The sequence below is a fragment of the Myotis daubentonii genome, chromosome 14 (assembly GCF_963259705.1).
Source record: "Myotis daubentonii chromosome 14, mMyoDau2.1, whole genome shotgun sequence".
Lineage (NCBI taxonomy): Eukaryota > Metazoa > Chordata > Mammalia > Chiroptera > Vespertilionidae > Myotis > Myotis daubentonii.
Window position 1 is genome coordinate 45,779,450 of NC_081853.1, and position 20,708 is coordinate 45,800,157.

At 44.2% G+C, this 20,708-nt stretch overlaps 1 protein-coding gene across 2 annotated transcripts in view; it reads left to right on the forward strand.

The window, feature by feature from the left end:
- The window catches only part of TGFBR2 (transforming growth factor beta receptor 2), an 80,402-nt gene that overhangs the window by 27,462 nt on the left and 32,232 nt on the right, over positions 1–20,708 (forward strand). For both annotated transcript variants that reach the window (XM_059664141.1, XM_059664140.1), the window contains exons 2-3: positions 10,542–10,710; positions 15,341–15,531. In XM_059664141.1, coding sequence (XP_059520124.1) covers positions 10,553–10,710; positions 15,341–15,531 — 349 coding nt within the window. In that variant the 5' untranslated portion in view covers positions 10,542–10,552. The remainder of the gene's footprint in view (positions 1–10,541; positions 10,711–15,340; positions 15,532–20,708) is intronic.

The following is a 20,708-nucleotide window of genomic DNA, read 5'->3' on the forward strand; positions in this document are numbered from 1 at the left end:
GTAAAGTACCCGCCTTTCCAAGCAGAAGAATAAAATGAATTTCATCAACTGGATTCCTCTTGTCCTCAGCCCCAGCCCCTGCATGCTCCTGGTTTGGTGCTCAAGTACCTACAGTTAGGATTGGCCAGATAAATACACTTTTAAAATCAGCTTTATCAATGCTAAACTAAAATTGCCAAGTGTGGACGGCGGTATTTGCTGCAAACTGCTCACCCCTGCCCAGCTTTTAGGAGTGTGTTTTATCCACATGATCCCTATTAAAGATGAAGGAAGGTGATCCAGGGGCCTAAAAGTTTTTCAGCTTTTTGGAATATGGTAAAGTGCTGGTATTCTAAAATACTACCTTTGGCAGCAATGTAGATTTTTTCCATCTGCAAGAGTCATTTTAAATGTTTGGGTTTTGTCTCCTAAATATGTGCCCTGATTCTGAGACATATTAAAAAAAAAAAAAAAGGGCAAATTCAGCAAGGGTTAGAACTCAAGCTACACTTCATTCCTCAGTGATCCATGAAGTTCAGGGAGAGGCAAGAAAACAGTGTGCATATTTGGGAGTTATTAGAGGTACTGGGGAGTGTTCAACAGGGAAGGATGCAATGGAAGCTCCAGCTCTGTTGGTTTATGTTTGTCACTAGAAGAAGGCAATTCTGTTTCCATTCAGTTACGGTTTGTTTTAGTCTATATATGTTTGTTTTCTTTAAAATGTCCTTGTCAATCAAAAATTTAAAATCCTAAAGGCACAGTCAAATTTTTTAATTTAAAGTACTCTTTTGGATAATCCCTTTGGTGCATCCTGTAATTCCTTAATTTCCTTGTTTGGTGAATACAGATTTATGTTTACGCAGTCTTCTTAAAGCAATCCAGAGTGAAATATTAAACTCATGAGACAGAAAAGCTTCTGAAACCCAAATCCTCAAAGCTAAATCCCCTCAGTGGAACAAGTCAAACAGGGCAAGAAGTGGTGTACACACACACACCCCCCTCTCCAATCCTATATAATAAAAGTGTAGTATGCAAATTGTCCCCTCTACTGGGAGTTCGACCAGGAGTGGGGCTGGCCTGGGGAAGGGAGGGAAGCCCTCGCCAGCAGTGGCAATGGCGGCTGCAGGCAACTGGGGAAAAGGAGGGAGTAACTGGCCAGCAGCTGGCAGCCACTAGGGATCCTACCACTGCACGAATTTTGTGCACTGGGCCTCTAGTTCATTCATAATTACCTACATAACTATATAATAGTCAAGGTAGTCTGGAATTTTATTAAGGAGTTCTACAACTCTTCAGATTCACAGATTTATTTGCTAGTTATCGACTTTTCCTTTTTTAAATGAGGCATTGAGTTTATTCAGTTCATTTTTAGAACAGAATATTTTTCTATTATGAGATTAGCTGGATAAAGTCTGGGATTTTTCACCTCTTCAATTTTTCTTTTTTGTTGTAAATGTAGTTCCGGCCAACCCAATCGTATGAACCGTATACATACCTAGAACCTCCATGTGCCTCTCAGCCTTTCCATCTGTGAAATGAAACATGCAAGCTTGTTGAATAATTCTGTGTTTTCAGAGATATAATGTCTAGATTGTCTGGATCGCCCATTCAGCTCAACCGCTTGGTCTGAGCTATGTCCTCAACCCAGAGTGTCTTTCTGACCTTCTTCTGCCTCTCAAGACCACCATTTTTCAAGGATGGATGCCTCTGTGAAGCTGGGTATTTCTGTATGGGCCCTCTCTCCTTTTCTGACCTCATGTTTGCATGTAAAGGCAAGTACATTGCTTTGGTAATCTTGCCTCTCAATCTAGAATGTCAGCTACAGTAGGGCAGGAGCCAACCTGATGTTTGCTTTAAATCTCTTACCATGTGAACATCAGAGACACTTGATAAAGCCTTAATTGTTGACCATGTGCTAGGCAATTTCAATGTGGCAAGTCTTTTCTTACTAGGAAAATATATATCTTTTCTTTCTGACTAACACGAACGATTTCCCTACCAGTTCAAAGAGATTTTAGAGTATTGATTAGGTCATTTTGCAAAGTTTTTTAAAAATATTATTACTATGAAAACATTTGTGTAAAAAGGAGAATCGATGCCCTCAGGCCACTTGTCTTCGTTTCTTTACTACCCACACGGTGGTCTCCCTGTCAACTAAGTGATGGTTTCTCCAGGACTGGCCCTGAGACCATGTGGGACCGTCACTAAAGGAAAGCTTTACCTCTCCTGCTCTCAAGATACTTAAAATTACTTTGGGAATGAGGGTTCCAATACAATTCGAAAATGAAAAAGAAGGCATCTCATTGTGTTAGAAGTTCCAATGGTGCAATAGATATTCAGAGAAGGGAACGATTTCTAAAATATCTTTGACTTGATCACAAGGTGTTTTTTGTTTGTTTATAGTAATTGGCCAAATTATTTGATTAGCTTGGGGATGTCTTTCTTTCATGAGGACTCACGAAGGGACACCTCTGAGGTTGTGTGACTTGCTTCTTTGTCCTGGGCAGGAGGACATGTGTGCCAGGCCGGTAAACTTGTCCCACCTGGTCTCAAGGGCCATGCGTGAGGGAGAGGGGGTGTTGCCGGCGTCACAGACCATGGCGGCTGTCTGCCAGATGGTCGCCTCAGTGTCTAACTCTGAAAAGCCAACTGCGATTAAAAAGTTTCAGAGAACAAGTCTTTCTATTCCGGGCCCATATGGCAATCGGAGCCGCTGGGCCTGTGACTGTTTAAGAAGCCAGGCTCCAGAGAAAAGCAGATGGAAGGAACTGTAAGATGAGACATGCCTTTAAAAAAGGTGAGAAGTAGTACAGCAGGTCCTTGAATAACGTCGTTTCATTCAAAGTTGTTTCGTTATAACGTTGATGAGATGACACAGCAACTTAACTCTTGCTTACATCAATTAGCCTGTGGCCAGGTTAGTTTCATGAAACATCATTGCTTAAAGCCCAAGAGCCTATTGGTGATGTCAGGTGAGGACGTACTGTGTTTAATTTTGCTGGATCCAACATGAATGGAGAAAGGGAAATAATGGCCAGTCGACAATCGGGTTCTTCACAGCCTTTCTACTCAGTGCGAATCATTGGCATGGAGGTCACCCAGGAATAGAGTCTCCATTCCTACCTGTGCTGGTCAGTGTCTGAGGACTTGGCCAGGCTCTGGTGCCCAGTCCTTTAGTCAAACACTCATCCAGGTGTTGCTGCGAAGGGACTCTGTATTGTGAATAACAATTATAATCAGTTGACCTTAAGAAAAGTTTACCCTAGATCAGTGATGGTGAACCTTTTGAGCTCGGCGTGTCAGCATTTTGAAAAACCCTAACTTAACTCTGGTGCCGTGTGACATATAGAAATTTTTTGATATTTGCAACCATAGTAAAACAAAGATTTATATTTTTGATATTTATTGTATAAATTTCAATGCCATTTAACAAAGAAAAATCAACCAAAAAAATGAGTTTGGGTGTCACCTCTGACACGCGTATCATAGGTTCACCATCACTGCCCTAGATAATGGGAATGGTCCTCATTCAATTGGTTGGAAAGCCTGTGAGCAAAACTGAGGTTTGAGGTTTCTTGGAGAAGAAGTTCTGCCTCAAAACTGCTGCATGGATTCCTGCCTGAGTTTCCAGCCTGCCGACCTGCCTTATACATTTCGGAGTTGCCAGCTTCACAATTGCATGAGCCAGTATACATTGCTGGTTAGTGACTATCCAGCACTCCTGGGGGCTAAACATGTTTCCAAGGGATTCATGTGCTAATTAACATCTATGGCTCCCAGGCATAGTGAGTTCTATTCACCAGTTGCCATGGATTATTCTAGGAGATGCTGCACTTAGTTGCATCAATTTTAGTGATCATGCTACGAAATATATAGCACTAAGCAAGACATCCAGAGGTACTTGTGAAATAAGTGACTTCTTAAATGCCCCCCCCCAAACATGCTACAGAACAACAGTAGGTAGATGCATGAATTCAAGGATACACGACAGCCTTTCTGGCAAAGTGTGTGGGATTATTTTTGGAATCTTGAGATTTTACATAATTGTAGACTCTATGCCAAAGATATGGACTCAGGATTCCTATCCAAAATGTCTAGTATTTATCAGGAATAAATCTAACCCTTATTAGGCTGCTCCTCTCTGACCTTCAGAGATAACAGGATAGTTTCAGAAACAGACACAGCTAAGCATTTGCTTAATTCATATTCTCAAGACCTGGAAACTCTGTCTCTCAGCAGTGAGCTTGGGGCAAATGTGCCCTAAAATGAGGAAGGCAGTCCCGTGGTCGGCAGACTGCAGCTCGCGGGCCACATGCGGCTCTTTGGCCCCTTGAGTGTGGCTCTACCTAAGCCTTAGGAGTACCCTAATCTACACTAATAAAAGAGAAAAATGGTAATTGGCGTAAAACGATACCCTTTTCATTGGCTAATCAGGGCTATATGCAAATTAACTGCCAACTAAGATTGGCAGTTAATTGCCAACTAAGATTGGCAGTTAACTGCCAACTAAGATTGGCAGTTAACTGCCAACAAGATGGCAGTTAATTTGCATATGTAGGCACAATGCAGGGAGGCGAAAGGGAAAGCAGGAAGAAGCCCCCTGCCACTGACAGTGATCGGAAACCCAGGGGGGAGCTAAGAGCTGGGGGACAGGGCAAAGGCGGCCCTGGGGCCGCCTTTGCCCTGCCCCCCAGCCATGATCAGAGAATCAGGTGCCTTTTCCGCCCTGGCCAGTGATAGCAGGAAGTAGGGGTGGAGCCAGCGATGGGAGCTGGGCACGGTCCAAGCTGGCAGTCCCAGGAGCTAGGGGTCCCTTGCCTGGGCCTAAAGCGGAGCCCACAATCGCGGGGCTGCTGCAGCTGCGGGTCCCCGCTGCCCGGGCTGGACGCCTCAGCTAGAGGCGTCCTGCAGGGGCAGGGGCGGAGCCCGCGTGATCGCGGCGCCCCCTGCTGCCACTGTAGGTCCCCACTGCCCGGGCCAGACACCTAGGCCAGAGGCGTCAGGCCTGGGCAAGGGGCTGATCCTGTGATTCGAGGGTGATGGGGGTCAACACCTGAGGGCTCCCAGTATGTGAGAGGGGGCAGGCTGGGCTGAGGGACACTCCCCCCCCCCCCCACACCCAGTGCATGAATTTCGTGTACCGGGCCCCTAGTTAAGTTAATAACAGTGTACCTACCTATATAGTTTAAGTTTAAAAAGTTTGGCTCTCAAAAGAAATTTCAATCGTTGTACTGTTGATATTTGGCTCTGTTGACTAATGAGTTTGCCGACCACTGGCCTAGACTGAAGGCCTGGATGTATTACTCATGGGTTTGTTTGAAGAGAAGTGAAATATGATGGGCCATGTGACACCATCATATGCTGCAAGCAGCTGCCCATGTCCACTTCCTTTACTGAATGACTTTCTGGGGCGGGGGCGGGGGGGGAGACATTCATATTGGAACCTTTTTAGGGGGAACATTACAAATAGCTAATTTGCCTGTGATGGGTAGAAAATTCCCTAAAGATAATCAACTGCTCACAGAGGGTCTATAGACATTAAAATGCACTGCCTTAACATGAGAACTTCATAGCTAGAGAGGCCTAGGCGAGCAATTTAGCAACCTGAGGTGGAAGTAATTTTGAAGTTGGTTAGGGTTTGCTATCGGGTTAACTAGGTGGCTTTTGTTGAATTGTTTAGCTTTGTCCCTGGCTATTTACAGGTACAGTTGTCCCTTGGTATCCTGGGAGTGTGGGATTGGTTCCAGGAACAGCCCCCCCCCCCCCCCCCCGCCCCCCGTTAGATACCAAAATCCATGGATGCTCGAGTCCATTTAACCTACCCACATCCTCTCATATACTTTAAATCATCTCTAGATTGCTTATAATACCTAACACAACATAAATGCTATGTAAGTAGTCATATACTATACTATATAGGGGATAAGGATAAGAAAAAGGTCTGGTATTCAGTACAGATGCAACCATTGTAGGCCTGGCTACACATCAGCAACAAAGTAACTTAAAAATTTTTTTTCAAATAGTTCCCATCCGAGGTTGGTTGAATCCACAGATGCAAAACCTGTGGCTACACAGGGCCAACTCTGCACTTACTTTATGCATTTATGCATTCCTTTGGCCTTACGAACATTATGTATTAAACATAAAGCTGTTTGATAAGTGAGGTCATGACAGTAACTTCTTCCCCCGTGGGTTGGAATGCACAGAAGCAATTCACCACGCCCTGCGCCCATAGGCCCTTCACCCCATTCTGATGGGCAGAGTGCTGCTTAGCACGTTATTTGTCACTCTTGAGGACTCTAGGAGTCTTCAACTGGGGCTTACGGACCTTCAAGGACTCTGTGAGCCAATCCTCTGAAATGATGGGCAAAAGTCTGTTTGTACCTCTCTCCGCCCCCTGGTCCCAGAATGAGTTCATAAAGCTTTTATCAAAATGAGGTGACCCCAACAAAGGTTAAGAGTAGCTTTGCTCTCTACACTTAACTCTATCTCAGCAACACAGTTATTCACAAAGGAGAATACTGGCTTAAAGCGAAGGCTGGGTATTGACTGGCTGTAATTATAGGGTGGGGAGCCTCCCTAAGTCAACTAATAGTGAGTGACAGGCTGAGGAGGGGGTGGAAAAGGCTTTCAAATGAAAACAAAGGCGGATCGAGATAAAAAGTCTGCTCTCCTTAGCAGGGGTAGCTCTTACTGTCAGAAAGAAAAAAATGAGGCCACCTTGCTGGATACTTACAAGGTGGTACGTGCTAACTTATGCGTCTTAACTAGCAGTGGGAGCTTAGCATAAATTCCCAATGTACACCTTCCCCTACCCGCTTTTGCCTGGCCTCCAAGTTCGGAGTAGAGCTGGCTGCTTGCCTTTTACCCAGAATTCAATGGAGGGGTCTTCTCTTTCTGGGCCTCACCTTAAGGCACATGGATTGCACACCTGCCCACACCCAGGGGCCCAGTTTGCACAGATTGTATGTAATCTGAGTGGTGCCCCCAGGCTGTGCAACTTGGTGACCTTTCTTTATTCTTCTTTCTGTTTTCCTTTTTTTTTTGATGGCTTTTTTTTTCTTTTGTTTTGGTCTCTTCACTGTTGATTGTGTTTTGCAGGCATCAAATCCAACCCCCTTATACTTGTCACCACATCTGTGGCTGCCACTGCAGCTTCCAGCACCATCTCATCCGTTTTTATTTGTCACTCCTGACTCCTGTCACTTTTCTCAAGCTTCTATCTTCTGTTAGGAAAGGACTGGCCAGCCCCCAAAGGTTGCGTTTCCCCCCTGAGGTGTGAAAGTGCTAATCTCCTTGCTTTGGGTACATGCTTTCCAGGAGTCATCCAGCTTTATTGGGCGGCTCCCACTTCACTGTCACAGAAGCTGTATATGAGTTTGAATGGGGGCGGAAGGGTTTTTCCTCTCTCTGCTTTGTTTTGTGCTGGTTATGATGCTTTTCAGGTAATTTTGAGTCAGGGGTCTCAGCCTGGGTTGCACATGAGAATCATCTAGGCAGCTTCTACAATACCTGATGCCCTGGAGACCCTCCAGAATAATGAAATCATCTGGAATGGGACCGCTTCATTATTATTATTTTTAGGTATGTTTTTATTGATTTCAGAGAGGAAGGGAGAGGAAGAGAGAGAGAAAAGAGAAACATTAATGAAAAGAGAGAATTATTGATTGGCTGCCTCCTGCATGCCCCCTACTCGAGATTGAGCCTGCAACCTGGGCACGTGCCCTGACTAGGAATCGAACAGTGACCTCCTGGTTCATGGCTCGACACTCAACCACAGACTCATGCCAGCCGGGCGTTATTTTTTTGAATGTTCCTTAGGTCAGTGGTCGGCAAACCGTGGCTCACGAGTCACATGCGGCTCTTTGGCCCCTTGAGTGTGGCTCTTCCACAAAATACCACGTGCGGGCATGCACATACAGTGCGATTGAAACTTTGTGGCCCATGTGCAGAAGTCAGTTTTCGGCCTGGGCGAGTCTATTTTGAAGAAGTGGCGTTAGAAGAAGTGGGGGGTGGACATATAGAGAGGATGAACGAAAGGAGATAGACGAAACAAGTATACAAGACGAGTGTGAGGTCGACTTCAGCGAACGTACCTCATTCAGATTGAGGATGTTTTTAGCAAAGGCCAGCTTAGGAGTACCCTAATTAAGTTAATAACAATGTACCTACCTATATAAAGTTTTTAAAAAATTGCCTTCCAAAAGAAATTTCAATCGTTGTACTGTTGATATTTGGCTCTGTTGACTAATGAGTTTGCTGATCACTGCCCTAGGTAATGGATTCCAACATGCCCCCAAATGGATAGCCACTAATCTAGGCTAACATCCTAAGGTGCTGGGAGGCTGAATTCCAAGTCAGAGAGGCCTGATTTTATAGCTAAAAACAATAAGGCTTCCTTGCAGGCAAATAGATGCTTATCTTAAACATACTCTATTAAAAAGAAATCCAATACACCAAACATGGCCTAGCTTTTTTGGCTTTGCCCATGCCTTGTAGGGAAACCTAAAGGGTTAAACGGATTGGTTCACACATGGATCCAAATCTAACCATTGCAGAAAAAAAAATACATATTCATTGCTGCTTTAGTTCCAAATTTAACGCAAGGCTCAGAGAGCACTTCGGCCTATATTTTTAGCTAAGCATAGAGAATTTCAAAATAGTTTGTTACCTAAAAATACACTTCCTGAAATGAACTTGAAGCCTGGGAGGGATGAATGGGTTTATTTTTTCTTCTATATTTAATGTTACCACAAGAAAGCAAACCTTGAATTTATATACGTGTATATTTTTAGAGACCCAGGAAACAGGTGCTATGTCCAAGTGATGAAGAGGATTGAGTGGCAAAGTGTCGATGACAGAAATCTGATTTCACAGACATGGACTGTGGGAGGGCTTGGAAACTGTTTCTCTGGGTTTAGGCAAGGGCATTCTTAGTGAGAGGAGGTGATGAGGAGGCTTTTCCAAGCGTGATCCCTGGGAGAAGTACACCTCCCAACTTCTTAACCGGCAAGGAATAGTTAGTGCCACACATGGTCTAGGTCAGCGGTCGCCAACCTTTCGGACCACTGGTTGGCGACCGCTGGTCTAGGGACTTGATCTTCCTTAGTGTCTTGAAGTTCAGGTTGGTTGACCAAATGCCTTATAGCCTTGTCTCACTTGGCTCTCCAAATGCATGCCTTTAATTACCTTTACTGCCAGTAGAAATAGATCTCTTCAAGGAAAATGATGGGGAAGTAGGGTGTTATACATTATTGCCTCTCAGCATGCAATATGTGAGTTGCAAAGAATAATCTGCCTTCAATATGTGATTGGTGGATGTGAATGGATATTGCATTTATAATCACGCACCCCCTAATATGGGGGAAGAAGTTCTACACTCTTTCCCACTTGGTATGAAGGACCAAATGCAAACTTCTCATATTCATTTCTTTATATATTCATCTCTTCACTCATTATTCAATAAGTATTTTTTAATATCTTCTTCCATGCGACAGGCCCTCTTCTTGGCAAAGTATATAACCATGGCAGATACAGTCTCACAGAGCTTGCCTTTTGGTGGCTAGATTATAAGCATGTAAATGATCAAGTTGGATTGTGCAGAAGATAAAATGGAGCCTGGTCGTTGTTACTTGCAGGCTGCTATAAATGAAGAGCTCTCCTTTAACCAGAGACCAGAAAGGTGACAAGAAGCCAGACATAGGGACTAGTAAGAAAAGGCCCACGGAAGGAAGGAACTTGTCTTCTTCCAGGAATAGCCCATGTGTCCTAAAAATTAATGGGTAAGGAGGAAGAGGATGGGTGATGGAGGTCGTGGTGGCGAGGGCTGAAGTCAGAGAGGTAGCAGACCTTTGAGGTGAACTCAACTTTCACTCGCCTGCAGGAAGCCAGAGCCTTGGTAGTGTTTGGGATTATTTCTAGGAGGCATTCTGTCTGTGTTGATTGATCAACTGATTTTCCTCAAGTCGGAGCCAGTCTTTGCAAGAAGTTCCCACAACTCTTTCCGGTGCAGGTCAGGAACAAAACGGTCAAGTCCTGCCTAACCTACAATGTCTCCTGGGAGTAGCCAACTCCCGTTCGCACTTCATGGCTCTGCTTCCTTGTGACCTCTCTGCCCATCTGGGTGGTGACTCTTGTCTGGCTTCCACATCCTCTGTCTTTCTCTCTATTTTTGGGTTATCCTACCCTCATCTGTTTCTTTGACTGTCCACCCAGCTAAGCTATAATTTCCCTATGGATGCTTTTCATTGTGCTCCCAGCACCCAGAACAATGCAATAGGCCAATCTAATCTGTGTTTCTTGATGGGGTGATAAGGTTTGTGTAGAAAGAGTGCCTTATGAAGTCATGGACAAAAGCAAGAAATAACTCAAAATCCCCCCCCACCCTGCAATGGCTTATGTTAACGGATTGTAGAGGTGCAGGGAATGCTCATCTGATGTGAAAGCATTATTTTGCCTTTCTTCGTATTCATTTGTCTGACATCAGGTTCATTTGAAATTGCATAACATCATCAGGAATTCATTAGATAATCATTCAGTGTATCTTTCTTTTCCCTCCACAGTTAATAATGATATGATGATCACCGACAACAATGGTGCACTCAAGTTTTCACAATTGTGTAAATTCTGTGATGTGAGATCTTCCACCTGTGACAACCAGAAATCGTGCAGGAGCAACTGCAGTATCACATCCATCTGTGAGAAGCCCAATGAAGTTTGTGTGGCCGTCTGGTAAGGTTGCCTTTGAAAAAAATCTTTTCCCCCTTTTTTAGTAAATAACACATGCTTGTGGTACATGGAACCCCAGTGTCTTCATGCCCTAAGCGTAGACACAACCTATTTCTCTTGCTCTTAGACCATCTCTTTTTTAATTATTAAATGTGGTTTCCAGAGATATTCTGTACATTTTCAAATACACACACACGTCTATCTATGTGTGTGACAGTATATAAGATGACTTTTAATATTTGCAATAAATCTGGAGACCCTTCCTTCTATGCAGGAGAAGAAAATGACACTCTTCAACATTTAATGACAACCCCTCCCCACCCCCCCAGTAACACCAAGAGCTTTGTTTTCCTAAGACAGCCTCAGTCTCATTTTATGCAAAAAGAGGAGATGAAAGGTCGGCTGTTGGAAGAGGGGAGCACTTGTCAAAAAAAGGGGAAGGTATTCCGGAACCAGAAAACAACCCATTCCTTAGTCAGAAGCATTGGCCATGTCACTCACACCACCACTGGGCTATACACTACTTCTTTCTCTTGGATCAGAGCTACATATTTCCCTTAGATCAGATTCCTTCCCCCCTCTCTCTCTCTCCCTCCTTCTCTCTCTCTCTTCCTCTCTCTCTCTCTCTCACCCTCCACCTTACCATACACACACACACACACACACACACACACACCTGCTTATAAATTATCTGATTAATTCATAGTTATAATTGGGAGTGTGAGCAAGAGATAAAAGAAAAATAGAGATCATCAAATAAGTTCCCATTTTATGAACATGTATACATTCATTAATGAAATACAACATTTTGCAGACATTCTCACGTTTTGAATTTATTTAAATTCATATTTTTAAGTTACCCATGTGTCTCCTGACCAGTTGCAAATGAGAATGTAAACCCACATATCTCCCCCTCCCGTTTTGGGAATGAGTCTTTTGGACTTTCTCCAAACCTCATATCGTTAGCCTTGATGATAGAGCGATCTAAAAACCTTGCAAATTTCTGTACATACGGGGGGATGAACTCGTTCCCTAAGAACTAAAGGAATGTGAACAGCACAGACCTGCCAGGACAGTTTGCTGTAGCTGCCAGCTTCATTCATGTCCAGTTCTGAGAAGTGCTTTTGAAAAAAGAATTCTGACAAAGACTGTGTGGAGAAGAAAGGGACCAGCATTGGAGGTTTACAAAGTGTGGCATCTGAAGAATGGCTGAGGCCATTAGACATGGCTCCAGGAAAGAAAGGACGAGGGTTCTCTTGAGAGATACTGAAGGACATGATATCTCTTGAGATAGCTCAAGTGGGAAATATAGTGAACGTTTTCTTTGTAATGCTGAAGGACAGAAGGAGAGCCTATGAAGTTTGCTCAGTACATACTTAAACGTTTTCACAATCATGGTTTCCTAACAGCAGAACAGACTTCCTCCTCTGGAAGAGTCAAAGGTCAGGAGGGGCTGGATGACTGGCAAGTCTAGTGCAGGAAAGACTGAGACACTCGCCTGATGACCCCAACGCTTCCTTTTCCACTACTCTTCTCCATTTATCATCTGTACCGAAGTATCACTATGGTATGAGCTGACTTCTGATAATGAAAAAAAAAAGGCTTTTTAAATTAGGATCTTATTCCCTGACTCACAGTATAAGTCTGAATGATTGATTGTGAATCAAGCCACCGGAATAGAGGTTTTACTTGTCTCAGAAAATGGGACTGTGTGGGGGAGAGGAAGCTTGCTGTCTCCACCATGTCCCAGCTGTGAAGTCAGTACTGAACAGTGAGCCTTAGTTTTACCTGCCTTGGTAAGGGCACACGCTCCTGATGAGGAGACAGGCACATGCAGTGGGTGCTGTGCTATACCCCCCTCACCCTCTTCAGCACCGAGGCACTCATCTCATCGGCCTCGAGCTCTGGCTGCTAAGGGATCACCCTAGTCCCTCCTGGGGACTCCCTTGCACTGAGCAGAACTGCTGCATTGGAGTTGGGCTTTTCCTCATGTTTGGCCCCTCTTCCTGGGCAGCCAGCATCCTAGAACTGATTGATGCAGGGGTCCAATGCCTGGCCACTTTGCCTCAACGTGGGACAGCTCTGATGGGCCATCCCAGCTTTACAGCTCCTGAGGGGTCAGCTGAGTCCTTTATTTGCAACCTGCATTGCGGTTCAAATCCTCCATGTGCAGTTCACTCCAGGTGCCTGTCCAAAAACCTCCTGCACAGAAACCTCATGGCCTCACTGCCTGTTTCCAGGGAACCCAAGCCAGGAAAGGGGGCTGTTTTAGAAACCGAAAGCCTCCACCATGATAGGGCATGCATGCCAAGGCCTTATCAGTTTTAGTATTCTTTTCATTCATCCATTGAGTCATTCATTTAATGGCAACTGTGCACCCATTTCATGTAAAATATTCCAGTTCTTTCCAAAATTAATTTTATGACTGAGGTTCTGCTTTCCAGTGGCTATTGACAAACTCTTCAATTGCTCAGAGCAAATGTTGCTGGACAAAGACATCTAGATTGTTTTTCATTGTGTTTTCCCTTCCTGTGTTCATCTGCATCCCAAGATAGTTTGCAAAGTGAACTCTGCTATCAGAGAGAACAGTGTTACAGGACTGAGAAAGCAGCTAAGGACTTTACCCAGGCAGACTCAAGTACTGTATTTGGGTTTTCTCTCTGTGATTTTAGTTCCCTAGGAGCTAGGAGGTGGGAGGCAAGAGGCTCTGAAGATGCCCAGTCATAGCCGAGGAGCTGTGCCCACAACTCCTTCCTCATTCCATTCCTTGACCTCTAGAAGCTTCACAACAAAGAGACCCCATGCTTTTCCCTGGGAGCATAGCGGACTCACTGTGCATCTACACACACATGCACATGCATTTGCAACACACACTCACAGACACAGCTTTGGGGGAAAGGAGGTGATCTAGTTTCAAGGCCACCATTTCTGCTATGACTTTCCAGTAACCTTGGGGTTAAGGATGGGTAGATTTTCCAATAGACATAATTTGTTGTGTGACTGTGCCAAGCCAAGTTTCATCGAGGTCCCTGCTACCACCCTGGAGGGAGGGTTCTGATGGTTGCTCCCTCTCTAACAGTGGGGACCTGAGTAGCAAGGCCTTGCTTCTGTTGCTCCTGCTGGAGGGTTAGTTCGAGGACCATTGATGTGTTTCACAAAGTGGCACGCCTGCTGCTGCCGGAGTCGCCTCTGGGCTGCATGGGTGTCACAACCATGACTGCATTCCAGCCTCACCCTCATTCCTACTCTCTTACCCCTCCTTCACACACTGTTCTTCAGTGTCCTTGAATTAAGCCCTAAGCCAGTGGGGGATTAGTCAAGTTGCTGTTTCCCTATGGTTATGGGTCCACTTCTTTTCACGGGAGAACTGTCTTAACTGCTTCATGCTTCCAGCCTGCCTCCTATTTTCCTTGCTGTGAGCATTGAGTTTTTTAGGGGTGGGAAGGTGAGGGGGGTTGATTGGTAAGTGTGTGCTAGTATATGCTGGCACAGATGCACTCATCTGCATGCACTCAGGATCCTTCCCAGGGAAGATTACATGTGCAGACCTGACTGGACCGATCGTGTCATTTAAGGCCTGATTTCCCCTCCAGATTTAGAGACTGCTGTTTAAGACAACAGCTATTTTGCATCTGAAAAGGGGAAGATGGGAGGAAGGATATCAGACCAACACAGTCACCCAAGATGGCAGGTTTTTGAGGGGAGCAGAGGGAAGCAGGCAGAGAAGCAATACACTTTCCAAGGATGCCAGAGGTTTATTTTGGCTTCTGCAATTATAATAGCGGGTATTAATCATGTCAGTATTAGATGCAGTGTACACGTAGAACCAATTGAGCACTTCACAGGACCCAAGCAAAATGTGAGAGAGTCGCTGAGCCCGTAGCTGAGTGAGGCTCCCAATATGTGATGTAAAGGAATAAACAATGTAGACACAATTCATTTGTGGCAGCGTAAAATATTTCACTGAACTGTAAGTGAAGAACATCTTGCAGGTCTTTCCCATGGGTTTTAGTCCTCCCCCCTTCTCTTCCTTTCTGTAATTCTGGAAACTGCAGTTCTTTATCTAGGAGGTATCTTCCGTTTTCTCAGCACAGCCAGCTGCTGACATGGAACATGCCTTCACTCAACGGTGCCCAGCAAACAAGGAAAGAGGAACCGCAACTACTTCCCCAGACATGCCCTTTGAGAACAAGTTAGCTCGACAGACCCTGGTTCTGACCAGTAACCTAGAGATGCCATGTGAGCCTGGCAGTACACTCAGGATGGAAGGTTTGAAACCATCCTGGGGAGCCAGCAGTCTTCTGTTTCCTGTGCCTTCCCCTTTAACGACTGAATTAAGACAGTGTGCAAACTCCTCTGACAGGATAGCCCCCGATGTAAGCGCTCACGTTTATGATCATAAGTGGGCTCAGAGAATAAGCAAAGGAAAAACTGAAATGAGTAGAGAAAGCATAAGGGACTGACTATAGGCAACCTGTTAATGCTGCAAAACAGGAACCAGCTGCCCTTCTGAGAAACAACTTGATGAAGGAAATACATTCCAGATTGCTTTTCTGTCCAGAGACCCCATTCATCCCTTCTCTCTTTCTCTACTCCCCATCCCCGCCCCATCCCCATCTCCTCTGCACCCCAGGAGGAAAAACGATGAGAACATAACACTAGAGACGGTCTGCCACGACCCCGCGCTCGTCTACCATGGGTTTGTTCTTGAAGATGCTGCTTCTCCGAAGTGTATTATGAAAGAGAAGAAAGTGGATGGCGAGACTTTCTTCATGTGTTCCTGTAACACGGATGAGTGCAATGACCACATCATCTTTTCAGAGGGTGAGTTTCCTTCCCTTGATCGCCCGGAGCCTGACTTCCTCGGGGCTGATTTCTCAGGTCCCCGGTGTGCAGTCTCAGAGGACAGTTCCTCCACCTCTGGCTAGTGCTGGAGAGTGAGCCTATGGTGGAAGGAGGTGCTTATGGAGCAACAGGGTCGGGTCTGGTCCTTATCAGATCTGACTCATAGGGCCCATGTTATTAGTTGTCTTGGACCAATCGTTTCCTTTCCCCAAAACAGTGGTTCTCAAAATACAGCATGACCTGAGAATGTGCTAGAAATGCAGATTCTTGGGCCCTACCCCAGACGCACTGAATCAGAAACCCTGGGTCCTGGGCCCAACAATCTGTGTTTTAACAAACCTTCCAAATGATTCTGATCCAGCTAAAATTTGAGAACTACTGGTCTAGATTGGAGGAGGCTGTTTGACAGCGGAGGGGACTTGCTTTGGATGAACTCCAGTGGTTTAGTGTACATACTCCTAGGATTTGTCTGTCTAAAGGGTAGTTATTATTGGTCCCATGTGAGAAAAGAACTGAAATGCAGAGAGAAATAATGAGCCAAGGTTTACCCATGGAGACAGGAGAAGACTCAATTAGATTGTTCAGCATTCACTCAGCTTGAAAGAAGGGTACATGCTATTCCCTCAATTAAAAAAACAACTCCCTATTCAATGATTTTAATTATAAAAGCAGTATATGTTCCTTATCAAAAATTCAAACAATCCAACAATATGCAAAATTTTAAAATTAAAAGTACATTAACCTCATCCTCTCACTCCTAACCCATCAGATACTCAATACTGAGAGTTTATGGGAAACACATTTTCTCTGACATTCATTCATATAATCCCTGCAGCCTTTCTCCCTTCCCTGTCTTCCTCCATCAATGCATCTGTCCTCTGTCCATCCATCTATCCATCCCATCCACTCATCCATCTTTCAGGGCAAATAGTTGATCAGACTATAAATATTATTGGGCAACATTTCTTTTTAGCCAACCACTTTTACTTCTTCTTCTAAAGAAGATAACACATACAGATACACTACACTGCACACCTTTAATCCCATAATATGGATTACCTTCTATGACTGAATCATTTCCATTGGGATTATTTAGGTGTCTCCAGTTAGCCACTTAATGCTATACTGAATACCTTTGTAAGCTCATCTTGCACATGTGTACTATTAATATTTCTGCGAGATAGATTTCTAGAAGCCAAGTTTCTGGATCAAAGTAAAGAACATTTTAACTATAGTAACCATGACTAAATTGTTCTCCTTCTACAAAAGATACCTGAGCATATGGATTTTCATTTACCTTATCCAACAATTACAAGCCTTTTAATTTTTCCAGTCTGATAGTGAAAATGATATTCTCTTGGTTTTAGGAATGCAAATTCAGAGTGGGAAAAGGTTATTAACCCAAAATAGATCTGATTCAATAAAAATTCCTTTTGGAACACAAGTGCTGCGTCTGCACACCCCCTGTGTATGTCCCAGTGATGTAGACCCATCTCCTTCACTCTGTGTCCTTGACCTCCTGCTACTTCCCCTCTCTCCTGTCCAGCTTCCCACTTATGCCAGCTTCTCAGTTCATGAAGGCAGGCATGTGCATTTTTATCAGTAACACTTATAAATCACTCCTCCCTCCTACTTTCTCATTCTATAAACACACCCTTTTTCTCACTTTCCTTATGTCATTTTGAGTTAGGAGGAAAGATATAACTAGATTAAATCACACAAAGGCATGTTAACACCTGATATCCTGGCTCAACATGTCAATGTTCTCCAAGTAGTTTACTAAAAAAATTTATTGTTGAAAGTATTATATGTCCCTTCCTCTCCACCCGCCCCCCCCCCCCAACCCCCCGGCCACTGACCTCTTCTAACAGTTCACCTTTTAAAAGAAAGTCCAGGCTAAGCTACAGAAATTAATATTTAAGAGTAGAATATCCATACATGTTTACTCTCATTATTTTTCTCCTTTTGCATACTGGCTTGCCGATAATGGAAGAGTTTATTTTATCCCCAAAAGACAAAATGTGATAAGTAACCTGCAAGTTGGATACATATAGTACTATAAGCTTTTTCAGATATTAGTGACTTCAGTTTTCAGTGTGTTTCAACTCAGGTGATAATCACAGGCCCACATTCACATATTTTCCCTCTTATTCATTATCAGACTATTTCCTTATGATGTGAGATAATCAGCCTAAAGGCAATTTCTCACTGTACAACTCAAGAGATCCAGTACAGCTGATGACTCAGATGTCTGGGTCATTTCGGAGTCTTCTAACACGTTCCAGAGTTGTTTGCATTTAGTCTTCTAAAGTGTTCTAGGGGTGTTTCCTTTTTCAAAAGCATCTCTATTCTCCACAGTGGGATATACACCCCCCCCCTGCCTAAACCAGCAACATTTTAGGATCCATTTTTCCTCTTTTTTATACTAAAAAATAAAAACTCTGGAAGTCCAAGTCAAACAAGATGGTGAACACAAAATCTCTGGTGGATCTTACACTGTATTTAAAAATATATATAGTTTTATTGATTTCAGGGAGGAAGGGAGAAGGAGAGAGAGATAGAAACATCAATGATGAGAGAGAATCATTGATCAGTTGCCTCCTGCATGCTCCTACTGGGGATTGAGCCCCGCAACCCCAGGCATGCGCCCTTGACTGGAATCGAACCCAGGACCCTTCAATCTGCAGGCCAACACTCTATCCACTGAGCCAAACCAGCTAGGACTGTATTTTTATTAGGATAGTACTCTGGTCTCATTGCCAGATTTCTGACCTGTAAACACAGTGGATGATAGTTACTTATATCATCTGGTTTCTTAAGTTAGGGAAAAAAGGTTGAGCCACAGATTTTTTTAAAAAAAATTGTAGATCTTTACTTTCAGTGCTGTGATGCATGATAGCTCACATTCAGAGAGAATGTGTTGTTGCTGTGTAACAGTGCTCAGACCTTTCCATGGCATGGCCTCATTGAATCTCAGAGCTACCTCATGAAATAGGCACTGGTAGCATCCTCATCCCATGAGTGAGAAAGCCAAGCTCAGAGGACTTGAACACTTTGTCCAGAATCACATGGCCAGTGGATGGCATAGGTAGGATTTATAATGGGTTATGTATGAACAAATCTATGAGGGTCTTCTTTCCTTCCTTCTCCCCTTCTTTCCTCCCTCCCATGTTCAGCGAGTCCTTGGAAAGCAGTATATCCCCAGGCTTACACTCTTCATGTGTTTGTGAGGAATGATGTTTATAAATGATGGCCAGCAGGATGCTCTCACCATGTGAGAAGATCATGGTCTCCTCAATAAAATCATCTCCCCAGCTAAGCCAGTTTTGAGCTGTTTGTCCTTGGGTGAACTAATTCACCTTAGACTTCCCCTCTGAAAAAATGTGGATAGAAATAGTGCTCAATTTCAATAGGGTTTTTGTGAAGATAAATAAGTTTATTCACATAGGAACTTAGAATAGTACCTGGCACAGAGCTAATAGTCAATACATTTTGGCTGTTACTATTGTTCTTCTGGATTCAAATGAACGAGGAGCTTTATAGCAACCTCATGTCATAGTCTCTTCCTTCCTGAAAGCCTTCAGTGGGGTTATGTTTGATGCCATCCACCATCACAACATTGCTGTGAATCGCAGGGATGTGCTCACTGTCAGGAATGTGGTTGAGGAAGCTCTTTAGTGCACTGCATTGCTGTCTTCCTGAGAAGCCAGGAGAAATGGCTCTCAGCTCCCTGCCTCAGAAAGATGGTTCCCGCATGAGGACCTATTTGCATCAGAACTTCGGGACACTTTGAAGCATGCAGAGCAGGAGCCAGCAAACTTCTCAGATGGAGGACCTGGTAATAAACATTTTTGGCTTTGCAGGCCATGGCGTCCCTGCTGCAGCTACTCAGCTCAGTCGTTGAGGCGGCCATAGGCAATATGTAAACAGTTGGACGCGGCTGTGTTCCAATAAATCTTCACTTACAAAACCAGGCCTGAGGCCAGCCCTGATGTAGATGGTCATGTGTTTTGTTTTGTTTTGTTTTGTGTTTCTCCCTTCGATACAAACTACCAGAAAAACTTTAGTCCAATTTAAGTCATGCTCCTAGCAAGTTTGTGAGCACACATTTGTATACTGTTATCACCCCTGCTCGTCTGTTTTCCTACATTTATCTCCCATTTGTCTTGATCCCAGCTCCTTCTATCTTTCTTTACTATTAAGTTTCTCTATAGGTTGCATGTGATTTTTCTTTTTTTAAAAAGATGGAAATGGGGGAGGAGGATGGGAGCATCCTGGAAGAGGTTAATGGGGGGGGAGAAAGAGAACCTATGTAATACTTTTAGCAATAAAGATTAAACAAAATAAAGATGGAACAATCAGCAACTATACCAATAACATCTATGTAACTAAGAAACCAGGACTCTGGAAACCGCTCTGACTCAAAGGTCAACGGATGGGGTTAAATAGAGAAGCGGACCATCAGATGTAGGGTGTCACCCAGGGTGTGTCCACCGCTGACCGGCGGGCTGCGTGCAGGCGTTCAGTTAGTGTACTCTCTGACTGGAGAAGTCGAGGGAGGGGAGATGAGGACTTCTGGTAGCCACAGAGTTTCATTCCTTCCTCTCTCATTGTTGTAAGAATTTCTTTTAAATGAAAACAGACTCTTTGGTTTGCAAGCCTAACTCTGGCAGGAAGACAAATGATTTTTTTACAGTATCAGACACGCGGTTTCCTGTCTGTGTTTAACTTGCTAGCAGAACATCTCAGCCAGCTGGTTCCCCGTGGACCTACTGTGACCTTAATAACGTTGCCTCCTACCATCCAGCAAGCCCACTCTGTGTATTGATCACATGCCCGGTGCACTTGATTGACTCGCATTGGTTTCGGAGTCAGGGAAGGCTTGCAGGGAGGTGCTGCCCCTTTTCTCTCAAATCTCATTTTGTGTTTGTTTCGCTCCAGGATCAGGGAGCTGGCTCCTTGAGTAACCCCTGGTTCTTGCGTGTAAGAAACGAGAAGCATAAGTGGTGTTTTGGCAGGTCGGGGAGTTCTGGGTGTGCTGCCGTGGAGCCGTGCACCCGCTACTCAAAATAGCTGTCTCGCCAGCTGTGCCTTTTTGTTTCGAGAGAAACAAACCAGATTTACTTTCTGGTCTAAATGCAGAAGAAGAAAAAAAA